At 41.3% G+C, this 20795-nt stretch overlaps 1 protein-coding gene across 6 annotated transcripts in view; it reads left to right on the forward strand.

The window, feature by feature from the left end:
* MAP3K20 (mitogen-activated protein kinase kinase kinase 20) overlaps positions 1-20795 on the forward strand; it is an 81289-nt gene that overhangs the window by 2016 nt on the left and 58478 nt on the right. For 2 of the 6 annotated variants that reach the window (XM_083842513.1, XM_083842516.1), the window contains one exon: positions 4180-4369. In XM_083842513.1, coding sequence (XP_083698639.1) covers positions 4211-4369 — 159 coding nt within the window. In that variant the 5' untranslated portion in view covers positions 4180-4210. The other 4 variants (XM_083842511.1, XM_083842512.1, XM_083842515.1 and 1 more) reach the window with 4 other exon arrangements.

The following is a 20795-nucleotide window of genomic DNA, read 5'->3' on the forward strand; positions in this document are numbered from 1 at the left end:
GTTTTTTTTTTCATCTATTATTTTTTGAGTGATCGGATATTTAAAAAGCATCAGGTGCACGTGCAAGGCGTGGGATGCAATTTAAAGTTGACAGGCGTGCACTGAGCTGCAGTTATGGTGCAGTTCATGCTGAATTCTTCCCTTCCTCCTGTCTCTAACACGCAGGTCCATCAGGGGAAGCCACCTGTGCTTGGGGAGCAGTAGCTGAGTGACAAGCAGCGGGCCTTCTGGTTTGTGCTGGAATAAAGCAGAGTGCTGCTAAGTGCCAGTTTCCCTGCTGCGCGGCACTTTTTTGGGGCACTGGGGTACTGCTGACTGCTTCCCGTTTCTGTACGTGAAGATGCAGGGCAGTGCAGTTGTGCCAGTTGCTCCCCCCAAATGCTTTAATTGCAAAAGTTCGGTGATGGCTCGTTGTAGGGCGGTTTCACACACTCAGCATTTATATTACTGTATTGAACTGAGCGTGGCTTAATACCTTGCTGGAAAGTGACTCTGGGTAATAGCGCCCTGTTAGTACCCTGTATACTAAATACAGCCAGAGGCAGCTTAGATCAATTTCTTTGTGGTGTGAAATGACCAGCTTTAACATCCTGCTCAAATAAGTTACTAGGAGGAAAAAAATCCACACAAGAGAAGGTGGCGATGTTCTTGCATGATTACAAGCTCATGTTACTTGTTAGAAATAAACCTCAAGAGGCACAAGTTCATTTTTCCCCCTGAAGATCCCGCAGGAATAATTGCAGTAACCAACAATCAGATGATTTCTTCGAATACTTGTCATTCAGTTTCTGAACTGTGACACTTCCATTGTGTAGACAGTGAGCAACAGAGTCAGTTGACGTGGTGTTCCCTGCTGCTAAATGACCACAGTAGTTGGGGAGCCCAAGCTGTGTCCCCGAGGAAGGGCAGCGCTGAGCCCAAGCCCTCCTCCCGCTGTGTGCCCGCTCAGCAGGAGCTGCTTGCTGCCTTGCCGCGGCCCCAAGCAGGGGCTGCTCTCCAGGCTTGGAAAGCCTGCGGCCTGAAAATGGGCGACGTGGGTGGAGTGATGCACTTGTTTTGGACAGAAGTAGAAGAATATGTAGTTTAAGGAAATACCAGGTATTTTTCTTAACCAATGGTGTAAACTCAGATCGTTAAGTATCTCTTAAAACACGGTGACAAGTTAATAACTGTGTGCGTAATTGTCACATGCAGTTGTTACTCTAAACAGTTGTTTTCTCAAACATAACAAAGGGATTGATCTGTCTAATTGAGGATTAACTACCTTGCATCAAGAAAAATGGAGTAATATTTAAACGGGTTTATTCTTTCATTTAGAAGAAGAAAACTGTATACCTAACTTAGGCTGTCATTAATTACAGATCTCTCTTTATTTAGCATCCCGGGTAAATCTCTTCCACTTTCTCTGGAAAAAAGCTTCTGGGGGAACCTAACACAAATCCATGAATCATTCTTTATATTATATTACTTACTGTATGCTGGTGACGGTAGCATCTGCAGCTGACTGTTGTAGATACGTTTGAAAAGATGTTTAAATAATGAACAGTAGCTTCTGCAAGTGCTTGTGTGCTGGGCACTGCACTGTAATTGCAGAAATATTTGGGAATTGGTAAATTTTTAAACAGCAGGGAGGACACACAGAAGGGTACCCGCTTGCATTTAAAAAGTGTCTGGTGTGGATTTTGTCCAATACTAGTAAATGTTGATGTCTGTTTTCAGTGAAGTGTTAGAACAACATCTAGTTCCATGCTAGTGTAACTTTCAAAAGTTAAATAATTTACTTGTTTGTATGCATAATTTGGTTCTTTTGGGTGAAGAGTAATTTAAGATAATTTGACAGCTTTTCAGAACTATTGAAGTCAGATAGTAAAGGCCAGAAATACTTGTTTCCTTTGATGCATTTTTCTTTTCGCTTGGTTTTCTGTTCCTTCTGCCATCTCCAACACAGCCATCTGTTATCAGCTGTTCATGCTTTCCTCTTTAACTCATGGTCCAGTCGTGGTGCGTATACTTTTGCCTGTGAGTGACATTACTCTTCTGAATAATTCTGTCATCGGTAAGGAGATTATTCACCAGAGCATAATTATCCACGTGCTTAAATGAGCCTCTGGATTGTGAAGCTTACCTGTTTTATTTGCCTACAAAGTGTCACATATGCGTGAGATGCATGTACACAGCGTTGCCTTTGAAGAACTGCTGAATTAAAAATGACAAAATGGGCTTTTGTTTCTGAGGACCAGGTAATTAAGCAGCATTGGCAAAGAAGCAAAAGTTAGAACAGCCTTCATTATGCTCCTGATTTGCAGAAGTGACTTATTTCCTTTCCCTTGAGCTTTCCTTAAAGAAAGTATATGCTGGGCAGTACAAAGGATGACTTTGACCCTCCATAGGTGCGTAAGAGATGAAAGGAAATCAAATGACAACATTGACAAGGTTAAAACAAGAACAAAAGGTCAAAAGAAGAGTTCAGGCACTTAGCGAAGGAGCTGACGGGATACTGGAAGCACAGACTTTATTTCCTGTTGCGGGGATAACCCTCGTGCTAGCTTGCAGAGCTGGGAACAGAAACTCATGTTGCCTCCCGGAGAGCGTTGCAGACTGTTTGTCAGCGAGATGTGTGCTTGAAGCCAACTCCCTCTAAAACGTGATGCCTTCTATAAACATGTTAAAGCTGTCGTTAAACATGTTAATAGCTGCCTGGGCAGCTCTGGCAGCTATTGCCTTTACCCTTGTGGGTAGTGAAGAGACCTGCAACACACCGTGCAGTCTCAGAAAAGGCTGTATGCTGTCTTATACAAAATACAGGAAAATACTTTGGTATCCTCATCTCTCAGTTGGAGAATTGCTGCAACCAGACAGTGACAGAAATTTCTGGTCAAATGAGATCTCAAAATGTGTAACAAATTATGCACAAATTCAGGAGAGGAAATGTGTGTCTGTTTCTGTTACAAAAGGGACAGCTTTTTTTTGCAGCAGGCAGAGCTAGGTATATCACAGGTGCAGTTCCCAAGCCCCAGACAGCACATGGTGTCTCGTACTGTCTCGGAAAGCCCTGCAGGCTGGAGGCTCCTGAACTCGTGCTGTATTTTGATCCCGTAGATAGATCAGTATAACTGGAGGTGTAACTTTCACCAGCAAAACAGTATCTCTTTGTTTGTTTTGCTCAGACCTATCTCTGTTTCAGTTTACGCTGATAAGCTTACTTTCATTAGCTGCCTGTATAGTGACTCTCGGTGGGGATTAAAGCTCGTTGGTCTAAGCTAGTGCAGGTTTCTACCACAAGCCTCGAGGTCCTGCAGACAGCATGTGGCAGGTTCTGCGGGATCCTGCCTGCTCTGCTCTCCTCCGGAGAAGCCGAAGCTTTCCCATCTAATACCATTAAAAAAAAAGAAACCTAAAATTAGTCATTGTTCACTTGCTTAGGTGATAACATTGCTTGAAATTTGCTGCAAGCATGAGGTTTATCACTTTGAAATCTTCTGAGAAGGACGTTCTGTTCTCCTGGCAGCAAAGATGGATCGTCTCTCAAAACCGCCGGAGCCGGTCTTGGCACAGGCTGCAGAATTTCACATATTGCAACCCAGATAAATTACTGTGTGCTTACACTTTGTTGTAACATGCGAACAGAACTGACTCATTCGGAAAAAGACTTTTGTTGTGGCCAGGTTTTTCTGCATCCTGGTGAAGAGCGCTGCTACCTGGCTGGCAGCGCGCGCCCCGTGTGTGCCGCCGTGCGCCCGGCAGCCCGGCGTGGGGTGCTGTGTGTCGTGCAAAGCGATCACAACAGGCGAGAGCGCGTGCTTTGCATGCCTGAGCTCCTATGCAAGCTGGGATTTGAAAGCACATTTCCCGTCCGTCAGCGGGCTCGGTGCTGGGGAGCGTGGTGACGCGCTTGCGTTTTGCACAGCTCCTTCCAAGGTGCTCGGGAGACCTCCGCGTAACTGCAGAGTATTTTTAGTCCTTTCTGTCTCCCAGCTGTTCCTAATAGCTTGTGCAAATAATGTAAACATTTGCATAGCCTGTTGGACTGCGAACTCCTAGACTTTTTCCTCTTATGCTCAGTGGATTTTACTGCAGTGTGCTTGTTGCAACAGGTTCTTGTTTTGGGGTGTCTGAACATAGGTAAGAATGTCCATAAATCCGTGGAGTGTGTATTAATTACAGCTTTTCTCTTCACAGATTTTGCTGTGGTATATTTTGTCATTATGAGATGTCGTCTACCAGTGCTTCATTTGTGCAAATTAGATTTGATGACTTGCAGTTTTTTGAGAACTGCGGTGGAGGGAGTTTCGGGAGTGTCTATCGAGCCCGATGGATTTCTCAGGACAAGGAGGTGGCTGTAAAGAAGCTGCTCAAAATAGAAAAAGAGGTAAGAGTTTACTTTTAATTTCTTTGTCTGCTGTGGAAACAAGGACATAAATTCCATTCTTGAGTTAATTGAAGCAATCTGACTTGTTTGTTTAATTACAAAAACCTGTAACTGGATGTTGTTACAATAAACACATACTGAGGGGGCTCTCTCTGAGTGTGTCTGATTTAAAGCATTCTTGTTTTACTGTGTCTTTGCTGCCCTCCTCTACCTTTCCTGTGTAGCAGCTCCTCTCTGTCATGACCCTGAGGAGGAGGAGAGCTCCTGCACTTGTGGAGCTAGTAATTTCCACTTGATTCCACTGGGCACATTGGAGTAGGAGTATTTAGCGTTTGCTGGCTCTGCCGGCCTTGCTTTTGTCCTTCTTACATGTAGTCTCACAAGTGCTGTGGCTGGTGCCTGTACGTTTGCTATAGGCGTCATGTGTACTGCTAGGTGTTGCCTCTGCCCTGCTGCTGCAGGAGCTGTTCATGCGGGGCTCCACGAGCTCTGAGCTGCTCGCAGGTGCATCTCTGCCTGGCCCCATCTCGCCGTGTGGTTAAAGGCTAACCATTACACTAGCTGCCTTCTCCAGTGGCTTCCTGTGTGGCTGGGAAGACAGACGGGTCCTTCAGCACTTCTGTGGGAAAAGGCAGAATGACTGCTTACTGCAGCTTAGCCAGCTATAAGAGGTTTACCTGAAAATCCTCTTGACCCTTAGCTTTCTGCGGTCCCAGCAGAGGCGGGGTGCCTGCAGTCCTCCAGAACTCCGGTCTGCGTGCAGGTCTGCCCCTAGCGCAGCAGCCAGGCTGCGCTGGTGTAGCACTGGACAGCACTGGGCTGCCATTCCAGCGTGGTATATCTTACACATATATATGCATCTTATGTCTTCTATGCAATACCCTCAAAGTGTTTTAGGAAGACAGTTAGAAGCTGAATTATGGCAAAGCAGCTCTAAGAGCGACATGCTTAGCAAATAACCAGACACCAAGATTCACCTACTGTTGCAGCAACAGAGTTAGCCCAATTACGTCATGCTTAGTGGTGTGATAAGCATGTTTGATCATGATTCAGCAAATTACTGTGTAAAATAATGTGGATCTCATGTTTTTTCCTGTTGAGGATGGTAGAAGAGGTACATGTTCTGTCCAATGTCAATCTGTATGCTCCTCTGTGTATCTTTTAACATTAACAAATATTAAAAACGAAAAGACAAGTAAAATCAGTGCTAGGCAACATCAGTAACATGCTGCTTGAAAATCAGCTGACTGGCAGATCTCAGCAATGATCAATGAAACATCTTTATTGAATACACGTGTTTGTCTTAGACCTGTTATATGCTGAAAGACTACTTAAAAACAGTATTACTATACCTTGTGATGACATAAACCTTAGTGGAAAGGGAAATAATGGAGAAAGTAGGACAGTTTATGTATAACCTGACACAGCTGAACCATTCAGATGACATTTTTTCTAAACATTGAAATGCAAAGTTCAGCTTGTAGTGAGGGGTACAGGTTACACACTGGGAAAGGAAACCGTATGCTAGAAAGAATATAGTATAAGAGTATAGTTTCTAGCTTATCATGGTGCTGTTACATATGCTTTGCATATACAAATGAGGATCGAGTCATTTGTAAGAACCGGGCATGGTTTGTCTGGGTAAGTGGTGCTGGGGAGAGGGTGTTAGGCAGTGGGTGCAGTCCTAGTTGGATTGTTTCTAAAGGAATGCTGACAAACTGGAGGGGCAGCCCAGGGGAATTGCAAAACACACTCAGAGAGTGGAAAGTATGGGGGTGCGAGGGAGTGTGTCTGTGGGTATGACAGAAAGGATTGTCAACAGAAGGGGGCAAGTGTCTTCACGTACAAAATCTGTGTGTTTTACTTCATGCCAGTCACCACTTGCAACCTAAACTAGAAAGATGGGTTCTAGTTGCAAGCAGCATGGTGTGGGCAATTTATCTTGAAAGGTTTCTGGAGAGGCAGCGTAGAGGCAAGTGGTGATACCTTCAGTAAATCTAGAAAGATTTGCCAGAATCAGTCTGTTGAAAACCTTGGAGAATTAAAAATAAATAAGAGCTTGTTTACAACAATTGCATTTTCATATGGAGAAAATGCTCTGGGCTTGTTTAATCTAGTGTAAAAAAGTTATTACAAGAACTAAAGGTTGGGATCTGAAGCCAGACAAATTAAAATGGGAAATAAAGCACAAATTATAAGGAGTGAGGATGAGTAATACTTGGAAAAGACTACACAGAGATGGAGTGAAGATGGAGAATCCTTTCCATCTCTTCATGTCTTCACATTGAGATGAGATGTCTTTTTGGACAATTGCTTCTGTCATGGTGTTGAGTTCAGCAGCAGAGAGCTCGGTGAGGCATGGTGGCCTGTGTGTGGTACACTGGAGGCAAGACTCAGTTATCTGAAGGTCTTTTCTGACCCTAATGGCTGTCAGTCTGTTTACATATGTAGTATGCAGCATGTTTGTCCATAGTATGTTTATCTGTAGTGATGACAGTATTGAACGTCTGTGACTTAACTGTGCTTAAAGTCATGGTGAGTCAATGACTTTTCGCGTAGCACTAGAAAAATAACTCGCTCAAACTGTATGTAGATATTTGGACAGCTTGCATTTAGTTGGGAAAACTAATTGTTGCCCTTTCTGACTTCTTTGAAAGGAAGTGTCCTTTTTAACTCCGTGACTGATTGTCTTTCATTTCTCTTAACTGCTGCCAATAATCCATAACAACTGAATAAAGAGAAAACAGAGAAGAGTTGGGAAAAGCTTGCTCAGAGGAATTTCATGCTTGCTGAGTCCAAGGGCACAAGCCAAGTCAATAGAGCAGTGGTGTCATTCTGCAAATATGTTGTATCTGTGCTCCATTTTATTAAACAAACCAAACAAAAACAGTAAATATCTTGAAGGCTTTGTATTAGCCAAGTGGCTGGTAGGTTCTGACATGTAAAACAAAGCATTTTTTGTTCCAGTATATAGCAGCATCTCATACTAAAATATGTACTCGGAAAAACTAATAAATACTTGAAAGGGTGTAGCTCAGGCAGATTTCTTCAAAGGTCTTTAAAATGTGGAAAATGGGAAGACCTCTGCAAGGCATTAACTTTTTATGGACAGATAGTAAAATCTGACTGTACAGGAAGAGGTGTATGTTTAGGTGGATGAGTGCAGCTAAACAGGTGTACTGAGAAAGAGGAATACTCTGCCAGGCCTTGATCAGAGTATCAGATCTGCAGCTCTGGGCAAGACTTAGGCCGATTAGGTAAACTGTAAGAGTGTGTCTTGAGTGATTAAGTAACAGCAAAAACAAAATTAAATTGCAGTTTTACTGTTTCGTACAAGCACTTTAGCAGCATTTGGTTTTAAGCAAGGAACGGCAGTTCCTTGTGAATTGTTTTATGGAAAATGAAACTATCAGCATGACGTTTATGATGCATACAAGGGAAGCAGAAATGTCTCCTGTAGTAGGATGTGTACTTGCTCCCTCTGCCTGAAGTGATAATTTTGTGCACTCATTGAAGAAAATCACACACCTTCTACTCAGGAATTTATTTGGTATTTTTGTGAACAATTTGTGTGAGTTATTGGATAGGCCCATAATTTGTCTCCTGCTGAAGCAGATGGGAACGATTGGGCCAAAGGCCTTATTCTGCAAATTGCTCGCAGTTCTTTTGACTCCATTATCTAGAGCAGATACCTGCCCGAGTGAAATGTTACAGCCTGCTGTTGGACGCCTTACCTGTTCACCAAACAGCATCTGCCTCCTTCGTCTGTCTGTGCGGCTCCCAGGTTCACCTGTTTGCCGTCACCGCGTTGAAGGCCGTGTTTTTGGTGCTGTTTATCAGTCCTTTTTGGCACCCGGTCAGGACTGCGCTGCGTCACTGTGAGGTTCATCGCTTCTGGAGCTTACCTGAAACTTGTGTTTAATTGCAGCGTGTCTGCTCTCTAGAGCCATGAACAGCCTCCGCGCGGTTGATGGGCAGCAGTGTTGTATGTGGTTAGCCTACCTCAGCTGCTAAACCACAGCGCTGAGGTAGAGGGTGGCTTGGTTTCGCGCAGTACGACTGGTCCTGGACCTCCTCCCAGCGCAGGCCCTGGTCTGAACCAGGCACAGGCCAGCAGCAGAGGGAGGCGGGAGTAAAACCGTGTAAAACGCAACTGAAATCTGTTGGAAAGTGCTTCTGATGAACTAACAGCCACTAGGGCATAAAAAATGTTGAACTGAATACTATTAACTGCGTGTTTTGTTCAGTCATGTCTGCACGATGTGATGGGATTTTATGAGGCTCAAGAATAAAAACATGTTCTTACTGGTTTTGAGGCAGTATTGCTGGAAGTCTGGCTACCGTGGAAATTAATTTTATATTGTCAGGTTTTCTTGCACATATGCATTATATACAATAAGCTTTAGGGGATCTTTTCAACTGTTTCATAAAACTTTTCATATGGAAAATAATGCAGCTTGTTCCCTCTTCGTATTTTATGGTTCCTTTTGGAAGAGACTGTCCAGAAGGCATTGATTGTGCCTGTAACTTCCAAACTGAATGAATTAAGTTTAATCATAGGCATGTCAGTAGGCTTACCTCACTCGTGTTTGTACTCTTAAAAGAGTATATGGTAATTTTAATGTGGGTCATAAGAGTAAGGACTGGGAATGACTTTCAAGAGTAACAAGAGAAAAACAACAGAGTAAAATAGAGCAAAACAAACCAAACCAAATTGAAATTGATACGTAGCCCAGACAGGACTAAAAATAGTAGATGTTTTTGCTTGCAGTTTATAGCTATTAAGGGTGCTTGGGTGCCAGCCTTGAGTGACTTCTCCATTCTGGGATCTGGCTGTAATGAAGGGCAGTTTTGATGCTTTTTTTTATTATTTTATTAGCTCTTTCTAGGAGCTTCCACTCCCTTACCCCTTTCATTTCTGAATCGGTCAGTTTTTAAAGTGATTCAGGATGACATCTATCAGGAAATGTCTAGATTTACTTGATTGTGATACAGAGAGAGGGGGCAACAAACCCAGGGATTCCAACATGTGGTCCTTGGATGCACACAGTATTGCTAAAGAGCTGTAAAAGATGACCTAGAGTATATGTTATAGAAAGTGTAGGCATGAAATATATGAACATTCTGGAGAGACGTGTGTATATAAGAAAACTATAGAGTTCACTTTTTTTATTAAATATCCCTGAACTAAGGGATCTCATGGGAACATTTTCAGCCCCAGCCCTGTATTTATTTAAAGAAATGCTGCTGTATCTTGTGAACAGCTGAAAAGAAATAAAACTATTTTACTCTATTGAGGGGGTGGGATCTTAAAATGTCTTTTTTTTTTTTTTTTTAAACTGAATGGTTATTTTGTAGGATTTTCTGTTTCTTTTTATAATTTGGTAAAGGAAATGGCTTAGAGCACTTCTCTGGGTGCTAAGGTACCCCCAGAATGGTATCAGGATACTTGGTATCCTTGCTATTCTGTGGCAGTTGTGAAAATGGGTTCAGATGCTGCAACTGTTTTATATTCTGTGTCTCAGAATAAACCATTGTGGATAGTACAGGCTTCTGGAACAAATATCTGATTGTATCTGCTTTTAATTTTACTCTACTCTTGGCCTTCATTCAAGGGACATTTTCTGAAGGACATTATTTTGTAAAGGAATGACATGTTCTCAGGTCTCAAGAAAGTGTATTAAGAGATTTTCATAGTGGATGCTTTGGGTAAGACTAATGTAAGTCTCAAGTAGAATATGTGTTGCAACCAAATGATATTTGGGAGATACCAGTCTAATGAAAAAAAGATTTAAGGTTGTCAGAATACATTTATTCTTGGGGTGAACAGGCATTATTTTAATTTTGTCTGTTTGAAAGAGAGACTTTATTCCTCTATGTCTCTGCTTCTCAAAATGTACTCAGAAACGTAGCTATCCAGGCACAGAAACATACTGGTCTGTATTTTGCTGTATTTTATTGTAGTGGATTTTTTTTTAACTTGTGTATTTAGACATTTTATACTAAGTTTTTCATTAGATGAGTAACATCTTTCAGAGTTGCTTCATCTAAATAATGAGTATTTATATTACAAGTTGTGTAGCTTAGTGACATATTTTGTCCAGCTTAATTTGAGCTTCTTACTGGTTTGTATATATGCAGTTCTTTTAAATCAAGCCAATTTTGGCTTAATTTGATTTAAACGTCAACTTCAATGAAACTGGCGTGGCACGGCTCAGACTGGCACTCTGTGGTTTCGAAAGTTATTTTGGGTCACTTGAGACGTAGTGACTGTTGATGTTGTTATCTTAGCTTGCAATAAATGAAAAGCAGTTTTACAAGTGCTTGTGAATCTTGCTGTAGCCATATTTAAGAAGTTACCCTATCCCTTTTTATCTGCTAAACCAGCAGATTTTGTATTGAAACTGTAAAGGATTAAGTTCATGTTTCCTTTTGTTGACTGATGGACAGCTGTGAACGGTAACAAACAAGCCTGATAAACAGGTAAATTAATAAAGTAAGATGCAGCAGGTTTTCTATGTTGCTTCCTTTCACTTGACTCTTGAACTGTCCTGAACTTTGTAAGAGTGAAGCAGAACTACTTTGTGGGTGCTGCTGGTCAGGAGTATGCAGGCAGTTGCCAGAGCTTGGTGGATGCATAGAAATGTGTCATGCATCCAATCCCTCATCTAGGAATATTATCTCTGTGAGGTCTTGGATCCTTTCAACTCGGTTATCTTTACATTTGCCTTTTCAGAAGGTGCAACTCATCAGGTGAACAAGTTTTAACACCACAATTCTAGAAATTGTGAATAAATATTGTTTCTGTAATGGAGAAAACCAGTTTCTGTCAATTATTAAAAAAGCACTTTCTTATCCTTCTTGCTGCCCACAGTATCCAGCCTGTTAGGGTATTCTTTAATATCCTTCCATTTTTCCATTTCACAATTAATTTAATTACATTATATATTGTCTTCAGAATTATTCTGTCAATCTGCTGCAAATTTTTGTTGGCAGTGGGCTGGAATTGCCAGTAGGTACTTAGTAGATAATTAGCCATGATTAAGTTTTGGTTTTGTTTTTTTCTCATCTAGATATATTTCTTCCTTTTCAGTCATCTTTTTGCATGGGCTCAGTTATTATTTACAATTTGGAGGAGAGGTTGCATTGCTTATTTCTCCATGCCAGTAACCCTTGACATCAAACTGCAGCTCTTTTGTGCCCCCTCCCACGACATTCACTGACCCTGGGCTTCTGTTGAAGTGATCAGCTGCAAAATGGTATTCTGGGATGTTGAAGCTGTACTGAAGCATCACTAGAAATCTCATGGATGTAGAAGAGCTCCTTTTCTCTTGGGGTGCTCTTTGCAGACTCAAGAAGTTGCGGGACAGTGTAAGTTAGTTTTTATGTAACTGTAGTCTTATCTAACTATAATTTTCTTAAGACAAAGTTAAAATTACAAAATACTACTGCAGGTGAAATCTGGTAGTAACTTTATAGCACTGGCACGTTTGCGTAGGGCGTGCTTTGAGGGACGGGGACAAGTTAAATGTCTGTGACCAGCACTGAAATCCACTGCTTTTGCAGTCCCTGGGAGCTCTAATTAAATAATGCACATGCATTGCAGTACGTGGAATAACAAATTATTGTTTCTGATGGTAATAAAGTTGCTGTTGAGTATTTTATTAATCTAATAACATTCCTGGATTGTTGCACGTAAGTGTGTGGTCGATCAAATGCAGTTTAGTGTCTGTGCTGGAGCTGTGATCTGAGTCCTGTCTTTTGGAGTCAGAGTCCAGTTTCTACTCTTTGTTGCATTCAAAGCTGAGTGCAGGAGACACAGTCTTTGGTTGGGGGTCCCCTGAAATACCCGCTATGTGCGTTGCAGCAATGGCATATTGAACAGTGAGTTTTGTTCTCCTAAGAGGGCGGTAAAAATCTCGATAGGACTGGACATGCTCTTCTTTTCTAGCCTTTTTCCCCCCCCCCCCCCCCCTTTTGTCCTTAATTTTTGTCTGGTTACACATGAGTTGCGAGAGGGTCTGGGGCAGAAGATTTCATTGAAAACAAAGTTGAGAAGCATATAGATTCTAAGTTTAAAGGAAGAATCAAAATTAATCTGGTTTTAATTGTAAACGATGCAACTCTGCCTATAAAGGTTATTGCAGGTTTACCTATTGCCACTTATTAAGGTGCTGACAGAGAAAGTTTCCTTTTTAAGAGGACAGTATAAACAGTGTGAGGCAGCTTTCAGACCTGTTTATGTTAGCGAGAGGCTGCAGAGGAACAGCTCCAGCGTTAACCCTTTCTCTCCTACTCAATTAATCGTGCTAGGCCAACGGGGGTGAATAAGGAGCTGCTCTCCTGATCCAGCTTCCTCCAAACTGCCCCGCATGTCTCCTTGAGTGTGTTTCAGTTCAACTTCCCCCATTCAGCTGCTGGGGAGGAATCCTTTTTGCAAATACACGTTCATTTACTGGATTCATCTTCAGTGTAAATCGTTCTGCATAATTTTCCATTTCAAAAAGCAACTACCACCAAGGAGTTGGGAGGCAGGAGTAACAGTGACTGTGCCCGAAGGCACAGGAGGGGCCTGAGGCCTGGGGCGCATGCCCAGCCCTGGGACCTCTCTGCAAGGGGAAGGGGCCACGTCCATTCCCTTCCTCCTCTCCACCTCTGTCTGGCTGTGTGTTTCACTCCCAAGCTTCCAAAACTTGAGGATCGTCATGGCTGTGTGTTGTTAAGCAAAGCAGAGAGAAAATCATGTCACAAGACTCACCTGCACAAATGGTTGCATTTTTTGTTTGTGTGTGTTGGGCATGTGAGTTTCTAGTATCCATATCAAAAATAAGCATGCTTTATAAAAACAAAAAAATAAAACTAACCTTTGAGTTGCTGTAGGAGAAGCAAGGAAGCTCTTGGTGGACACAAGATGAGATTCAGCTGATTGGAGTTAAGCTCATACTTGGAAGGTGGGGAAGAAACAATAGGCGTGTATGCAGCCTGGGCTGGCATAAGCTTTTAAATGAAAGCTGAGGTTCTCTGCTAACTTCTGTGTAGCAGAGGCAGAAAATTAGAGGTGCGTAGGTTGTTCTGGAAACTTGTTTTAAGATCATCTAGTTGCTGCACCCTCTGGTGAGTGATTGGCATTTTCCAGTGCAGAACCTTTCTCTTCCTTGGAAGAGTCACAGAACAAAGAAAATGTAGTGCATGCCAATGTGCAGTTAGCAGGGAAAAAAAACACAGAAATTACTTTTTGTTTAAGCATATAATAACTTTTGTTTTAATAATGCTAGATGTGTTTGAGACAGACCTATCGAAGGTGATCGCTTATAAATAGCGATTGTTCTTTCATTTCAGTGAACTATGCACCTTTAATTTTATAAACTGATGAAAAGACTTTTTACTTTGACTTCTTTGGGATGTGTCGGTGTGTGCTGGGGAGAAGAGTGTGATACAAGTATGTAGAAACAGGCAAAATTCAGAGCTGTTGAACTGGTTTTGCTTTTGGATGTTGCCTTGCTAATACCCCCTTTAAGAGTTTGTGTGAGGGCCCTAAAGGCAAGCACGACATCCATAACCCCACTCTTCAGGTCTACAATCTTTGGAGCTCTGCTCTTCACTTTTGTTTTTTCAGTTGTTCATGACTTCGTACTTTATTGTGAAGCTTTCTCTCTAAGCCATTCTCTCTTCCCTCTTGTGTAGAAGTTGGCAGTAATGTGGTTGCTGGCACTACGTCCCAAGTGCTCTGCTCTGGTCCCATGGCAAACCACTTCCCTGCTAGTGCGGTAGACCTGGATGGAGGGCTGTAATTTCTCACTGACAGGGGATAAGGCTCAGTCCTCCCAGGGTAAACAAGCATACTGCTGTTACTTAATGAATTTGAAATTTGCAGTGTGAAACCTCCTGCCTTCTTATTCTTGTGTTATGTGGTACATTGTAAAAAGGGAGAGATTCCTTGCTTGTTCCAGGCAGTGTTACTGAGATGAACGTTGAGTAATGGCACTAACAGGGTGCCTGCCTCAAGAAATTCTTTCAGGGTAAGTGACACTTGATTCTGTAACAACACTGGCATCGGCTGTTAGCACGAGTGACATGTTCGTTGCCTTGAAACTGTGACCCGAGTTTCTTTTTTGGGAAAGAAAAAACCCGCGGACCCTTTCAAAGACTAGCACAGTTGCTTTGTTTGTCTTTTAAAATCTGTATTTCTGCCTTTTTGCTTGGTCAGTGTTTAGAACCATTAAAAAAGTAAACGTGACATGGGGACCGAGGTCCTGCAGCTAAAGCTCCTTTATAATTACATATTCAGCCACAACAGTACAAAGGAAAATGAGAGTCCCTTTTTCTTTATGTACCACATTTCAGTTTTCCCTTAGGTTTAAATTGGCATTTTGGACTGTGTTCACTGGAGCCACTGAAGAGCTTATCAGAAAAGGAAGGAAACAGAGGGAGGGAAAGAAAGATAGATTTCCAAATGACAACCTTTTGAATAGTCCAAGTTCAATCCCTAAAACAAAAAGTGGAATCTTTTTTTTTCTAAATAATGTGCTCTACAGTCTCACCTCTCATCTTGAGAAACATGAAAGAACAAGTAAAAGAGATGACCCAAATCACAGAGTTCCTTTGAAAGAAGAAATTCAGCTGTTTTGAACACTTACAATCAAAGGAAGTGGTTTCCCTAATTACATGAACTATGTGAAAGCTCTCAGAATAGCTCTTCCACCCCAGGATTCCTTGCACTTTAGAAGTTTGCATAAAAGCTCACATGGAGAATCAGATGCAAAGTGTTTGATTCATATTTTATTAGGCAGAAGTGAGCATACATTCGTACCTCTGGGTTTGACAGCTGGTTGGGTTTGGACCACAATCCTGGTTTTGATGGATTTCTGTCCTATACTTTAAAATCTTTCACTCTTCAGGTTCTCTGGTGAGACACCCCTTTCAAGAGAAAAGTGGAAATGAAAAAATGGAGAAGGGATAGAGGGGGCCTTTTGTGAGCTTTCAGTTGAGGATTCTTTACTCTGATTAGGCTATTCATCGTTGTAAAAATCCATCCCTGTACACAGCTTTTAAAAGAATGAGCGATTATATTTCCTCTCATTTTAAAGAAGCCATATATCTTAAAATATATATTTTGAAGAATTGGGATCTGAACTCTATAACTTCAGTATAATTCCAGCACCACCATCTACTTCAACCTGTCAAAGTTCTGAATTCAGTACAGCTTTTCAGCAAAAAATTAATCTGTTAGAAGGCTATTACACCTTATGCTTTCTTTTTGTACATACAAAATAATAAAGGTATGTTAGTCTGAACTAAACAGTATATATATAAAAACAGGCAGGATACTTGTAAAGGCTTAAGATCTGTGTTCCTCAAAATTTCCTGTTCAAAAAAAGGTTGTGTTTTGTTTTTTTGTGGTTTTTTTTTTTTTTTGGTGGTATGGGAGCAATGGGAACAAGTTGTATCATTAAAGGAGAACTTGAAGTAATATCAAGATAATTGTCAGTTGTAGGTACCTACAGTTAGATGCATCATTTACCCAGTTGAAATGCTTTGTTTTAATAAAACTCCAAATTTTGGCAAAGCAGAGTATAATTTGTTTGTTTTGGTAGGAAATGCTTTTATTTCTCAAACAGTTTTATTAGCTAAAATCATAGTTAGATTTTAGCAAGAATTATGAGCCTCTGTCCTGTAAGTGCTAGAGATAGGTATCTAGTCTTTACCTGGTTAGGACTAAAAATGATACTTCCTTGCCAAACTGTGTCTGAAACTGATAGGACAGTCCCTGAAGGCATGATATGCAGTTACTAGTGGGTGAAATCTTAATTAACTATATTTGCCAGCTTTGTAATAATGGGTAATAGTGGGTGTCTTCTGGATGGACAGGATCAGCCAAACTCTCATTATACTTAGTGATAATAAGATATCACTACCTGTTTGAAGAGAAGAGAGGTGTTTCTTTGGGTGCTTTTTTCCTACCAATACTGCGTCTTTCCTGTAAGAGGTAACCATCCGAAGCTCCATGTCTTCCTTTTCCAGGCAGAAGGAAAGACTTTTCCCTGGAATCAGGGCACAGTGTCCCAGAAGCAAGCACCCTCAGCAGACCAGTAGTGTTGCAAGTACAGAGCGCAGCACAGTAGCAGCACATACTGCACAGGAAGATAAATGTTGCGTAGCCATGCAGTGCGCTGGCAGGGTACTGGCTGGGTAGGCAGGAGTTCTGCCTGTGCCTTCTAGAGACCTGTGTCTTGGGCAGTGAAGCTTTGCAATCAGCTTTGTTGGAGGATGATATCGTTTGGATGAAGGAGAATGCTTAAGATTATCCCAGCCTTACTTGTCTTGAAGGTGGCATGGAGAGGCACATTTGCTCGTGTCTGGTCTTTGTTGGGGGTTGATTTCCCTCCATTCGTAAATCAGAACGGTTCTCAGATAAGTTTTTGCATACCTCTGGCACTGGAAAGTGGGAAGCAGTGGTATATGTGATGCTGTTACTTGTCCACACCAAAAAACATGCTCCAAGTTTGAATGTGCTTAGTGCCAGTGACGTAGCATGTAGCTCCTGGGCCCTGGATCTGGCTGCTGAGGTCTGTTCGTTGTAATGGACTTTACCAATGTAACCCTTGTCGCACCCGGAGCAGTCAGTGTGGGGGGACTGTGGGTGCTGCTACAATAGGGCTCTTACAGTTTTATGTTTGAAGGACTGATAAGATACATTAATGAAGAAAGAAAAAGCTAACTAGGTAGCATTTGCGACAACGTATAGTACTGAGCACTTCCATGAGTGCTGAGCTCTGTGTTTTTCCCAGCACTGTTTTCTGCCTCAGGAAATGTAGGGTCAGATAGACCTCTGTGGAGCTCCACCAGGAAACTGGGTGAGATGCTCACCAGGCAGAAGTTAAACTGTGAGACATTTGTCCTTCTCCTTAGTGTCTCCTCCTATTGTTTTTCTTCTGATGTGTAGATCTTTACTCCATCAAACAGTTGAAAGAAGTGCCTCACCTTGAGACCTGTCTGGCCAAACTGGAGGAGGGACAACTATTTGGAGATACAAATTGATTTTGCTGCACTCAGGTTCAGGCTGGATCTTTCATTAGCTAAAGCATGTTGTCCTCTTAAGCTTTTCAGGTACAGCCCATGGGAGAGAGGTTTCATTATTACGCAGCACAACGTGACTATGGCCCTAAAGTTCCTGTGAGCTCATGAAATACGATGTTCCAGCTTCCTCTTTACTGTTTCATTTATTACAGGTCCTCAGGAAGCACAGTGCAGAGTGATAGAGGAAATAGTGTGAGTTATTTTGAAATCACAAAATAAAGTATCTCAATTTTCTGTCTGGCCTTTTAAGTGTTCTTAAATTCCCATTAGTTTTCTATGCGGTCCTCCTCACATTTATTTCTGTCTGGAATTTTTCTAATAAAATGACGAAAGAGAAAATTAAGATGAACTCTGAAGGTGCAGGTTACTGGTATGTAAGTAGAAACTCACAAATGGAGAAATGACAAAGCTGAATGTGGTTGCAAGATGTTCTTTCCCTTTACACATTTCCCCTAAAATACACTGTGGTTAAGTAGCGGAGTATTATTGCAGTAGTGTTGGTTTTGCATTCAACTGTCTATTTACTGCTTTTTCCTACATCCGTATTCTTATAGAAATTGTGGTATGCTTGTACATGCAAGTTAGAGCAGTTTGAGAATTAATTGCAGGTGTGACACTGATTTCTTCCACGCAACTCTCTTAAGAGGAAATATACCTGGTTGCATTTGCTCTCTTCTGCAAACCATCAGAAAGAATCGGGAAGGGGTCTCGGGCTTCACATTCCAAGTTAGGCTCATAATTCAGTTTTGCTTTTCCTGGTGGGTTCTAACCACAGAGTCAAGTTTGCAGCATAGACATGCATCAGGGTTGCTGTACAGCTGCTCATTGTGTCATAACTGGGGAAGGAACTGCCTTTGGGGCATTACTGTTTGACTGGAGAAGAGTAGTCAGAATTCTGGCTTAATTTGGAATCCTGATACAGAAGTTGTGCAAGTCCACTGCTCTTTGTAGGTCTGTTGTTCATAAAACTCAGAGCCACTACCTTCGCAGGATACAGGATCAGTCTGTAAATAGTATCTGTCACTCTTCTAGATAGGGTCTTCTAGATTTCCAGTTTCTGCAGAATTCAGAGATGCTGGTATTCAGGTTATTGCCTTTTAAAAAATATATATTTTGAGGCTTACAGCTTGTATTCATATATAGATAAAGTTAAAAAAGAAGAAATGAAGGTTTCTTTTCTGAAAACAAGTTTAGTATAATGAGGAATAGAAATAGTTCTTAGTAAGCAGATGGTTGGTTAGAAATAAGTCTATATAAGGAAGTCATCAAAGAAAAGCTACATCAGAAAGATATAGAACAGAAGTACTAATAAATTTGTTTTTGATACTAAAATTATTTTTTAAATATTGCTATTTTCCCCTAAAGTTCTTATTTTAGTCATTGTTTTATTTGAAATTTTTTAGCCTTAATGGCAAAAGATTGAGGTTCCATGAAGGCAGTGTGAAGAATCCTCCCCAAAAAATAAGCACTGGATCTACTTTAAATAAAAGTAAAAGCTTCAGATTTCAGGAGTTTTGTCTTGTTTACTCACTTGGAGAAGGGACAGGTCAGGTTTTGGTGCAGTGTGGTGTCCCGTGTTCCCGGAGGCTGTTCTTGCTTATTGTTAATCTAAAGTAGGTGAAAGGGAGATCTGCCTGTAACCTGAGGCATGAGGGATGCTTACTGCTTAAGCAGAGAAAGAAGATGTGGTAAGTCACATTCCTATAATGCATAGTGGTCAGAGATTCAAATTATAATGATGACTTACTTTCTTGAAAACCCCAGATCTTGTGAACTTGTGCCATGGCATAAGTAAATGTGGTGTGAGCAATGCTTCTTGTAACTGGAGGAATCTCAGACACTTCAAGAGAAGAATTGTCTGTAACTAGCAACTATTTTCTCTCCTTCATTTTATGTCGGCTGGTTACAGCCAGAATTTCTGTGCTGAAAATTTTGTCTTTTCAAAGTAGGTGGTCTCTGAGTAGGGAGCAATTCTGTGGTTTTCTGTAGTAAACAAGGAACAGGTAATTTTTGAGTGATAACTGAGGGGAAGCCTTCTACAGAGCACTGATAGCCCATTTGGAAAGCAAAACCCCACATGGTTCCCCAGCGATTGCTGTTAAAATTTAACAGGGAGGTATTGCATCTTGTGCTATTTTCATGAGAGTGGGGCAGCCTGTCCTGTTGGGGAAAATTTTCTGGGATTTTAACAGTCACTGGGGTTCTTGTAAGTGGGTTCCCCATCAAGCATCACCCCTATCATTAGCTACAGTAGGCTGGGCTTAAATGATGCTAGATGGGCTTACAGTGAGTGTTCATCAAGAACATGACAATTTTTTTTCTTGGTCAAAGTACAGTTTTTGTGATCGAATTTGAGGAAATACTTCAGAACAAAGATGATAATTGGTTCAGAAGAGTGGAGCAGGTTCCATGACTACAGCTGCTGTTATCTTTGTTGGTGTCTTAGCGCTAACTGGTCAGCAAAAGCCACTGTATAATGAGATTAGACTTGTTCTTCTGAGTTGTCTTATCCAGATCCCTTACTAATACTCTGCAGACCTCAGGCTGAAAATCAGTGCTCTAGCTGGATAAATATGGACTTAGTTCAGATACCTCTTTGACATTATTTTCTCTGCTTATGTTCCTAAGCGCTGCAGAAAACTTCGTTGAAAGGTGTTTAGTTTTGCCCATCACTGTCATACCAGTATGTCTTTCCACAAGGTTGATAGGAGATTTGTAGTGACTTTGATCTCAGAAATAGTTTCCATAGATATTATTCCATTTGTTGGGTTTGAAAAGATTAAGATGTTGCATATTAGCCATGATACCCGTAATATTTTTGGCTGGAGGATGAGAGTGGAGTGGAGTGAGCAGGAGGCCAGAAAGTTTTCATGTTTAATTATTCCCTGGTATTTTCAAAATATTGTGGGTTTTGCTGCTGTACTCCATTATTCAAAGCAAGTTTGTGTTCAGAATCCGTGAGAGGAAATGGAAAAGTTTCCTGACATTGAGAGAAGAAATAATTGCTGAAAACAGACTGTTCTATGGGAGCTCAGGTATTTCAGACGTGCTGTTCAGTCCACACATCAATTGTTTCTACTCAGTTGCTGGTGTTGCTTTGCAGTTGGAGACAGCTTCTCACTGTAAATTGCCCTGAATAAAATATTTATGATATTGCTTATTTCTAAACTCTTACACCATTACAAATACATAGTTTACATGTTTTGAAGGTTCTACTAACTGTGAATACATATATGTGATATCTGTGCCTTTTTTTTTTGTAAATGGTAGCGTAGTCGTACCTCAAAATGCAATTTTCAACCTTATTAAGCCTTTTGTAAGGATTTTCTGCAGGCAGTGTAGTTGTTTA

The sequence above is a fragment of the Anser anser genome (genome assembly GCF_964211835.1).
Source record: "Anser anser genome assembly, chromosome: 6".
NCBI classification, from domain to species: Eukaryota; Metazoa; Chordata; class Aves; order Anseriformes; family Anatidae; genus Anser; species Anser anser.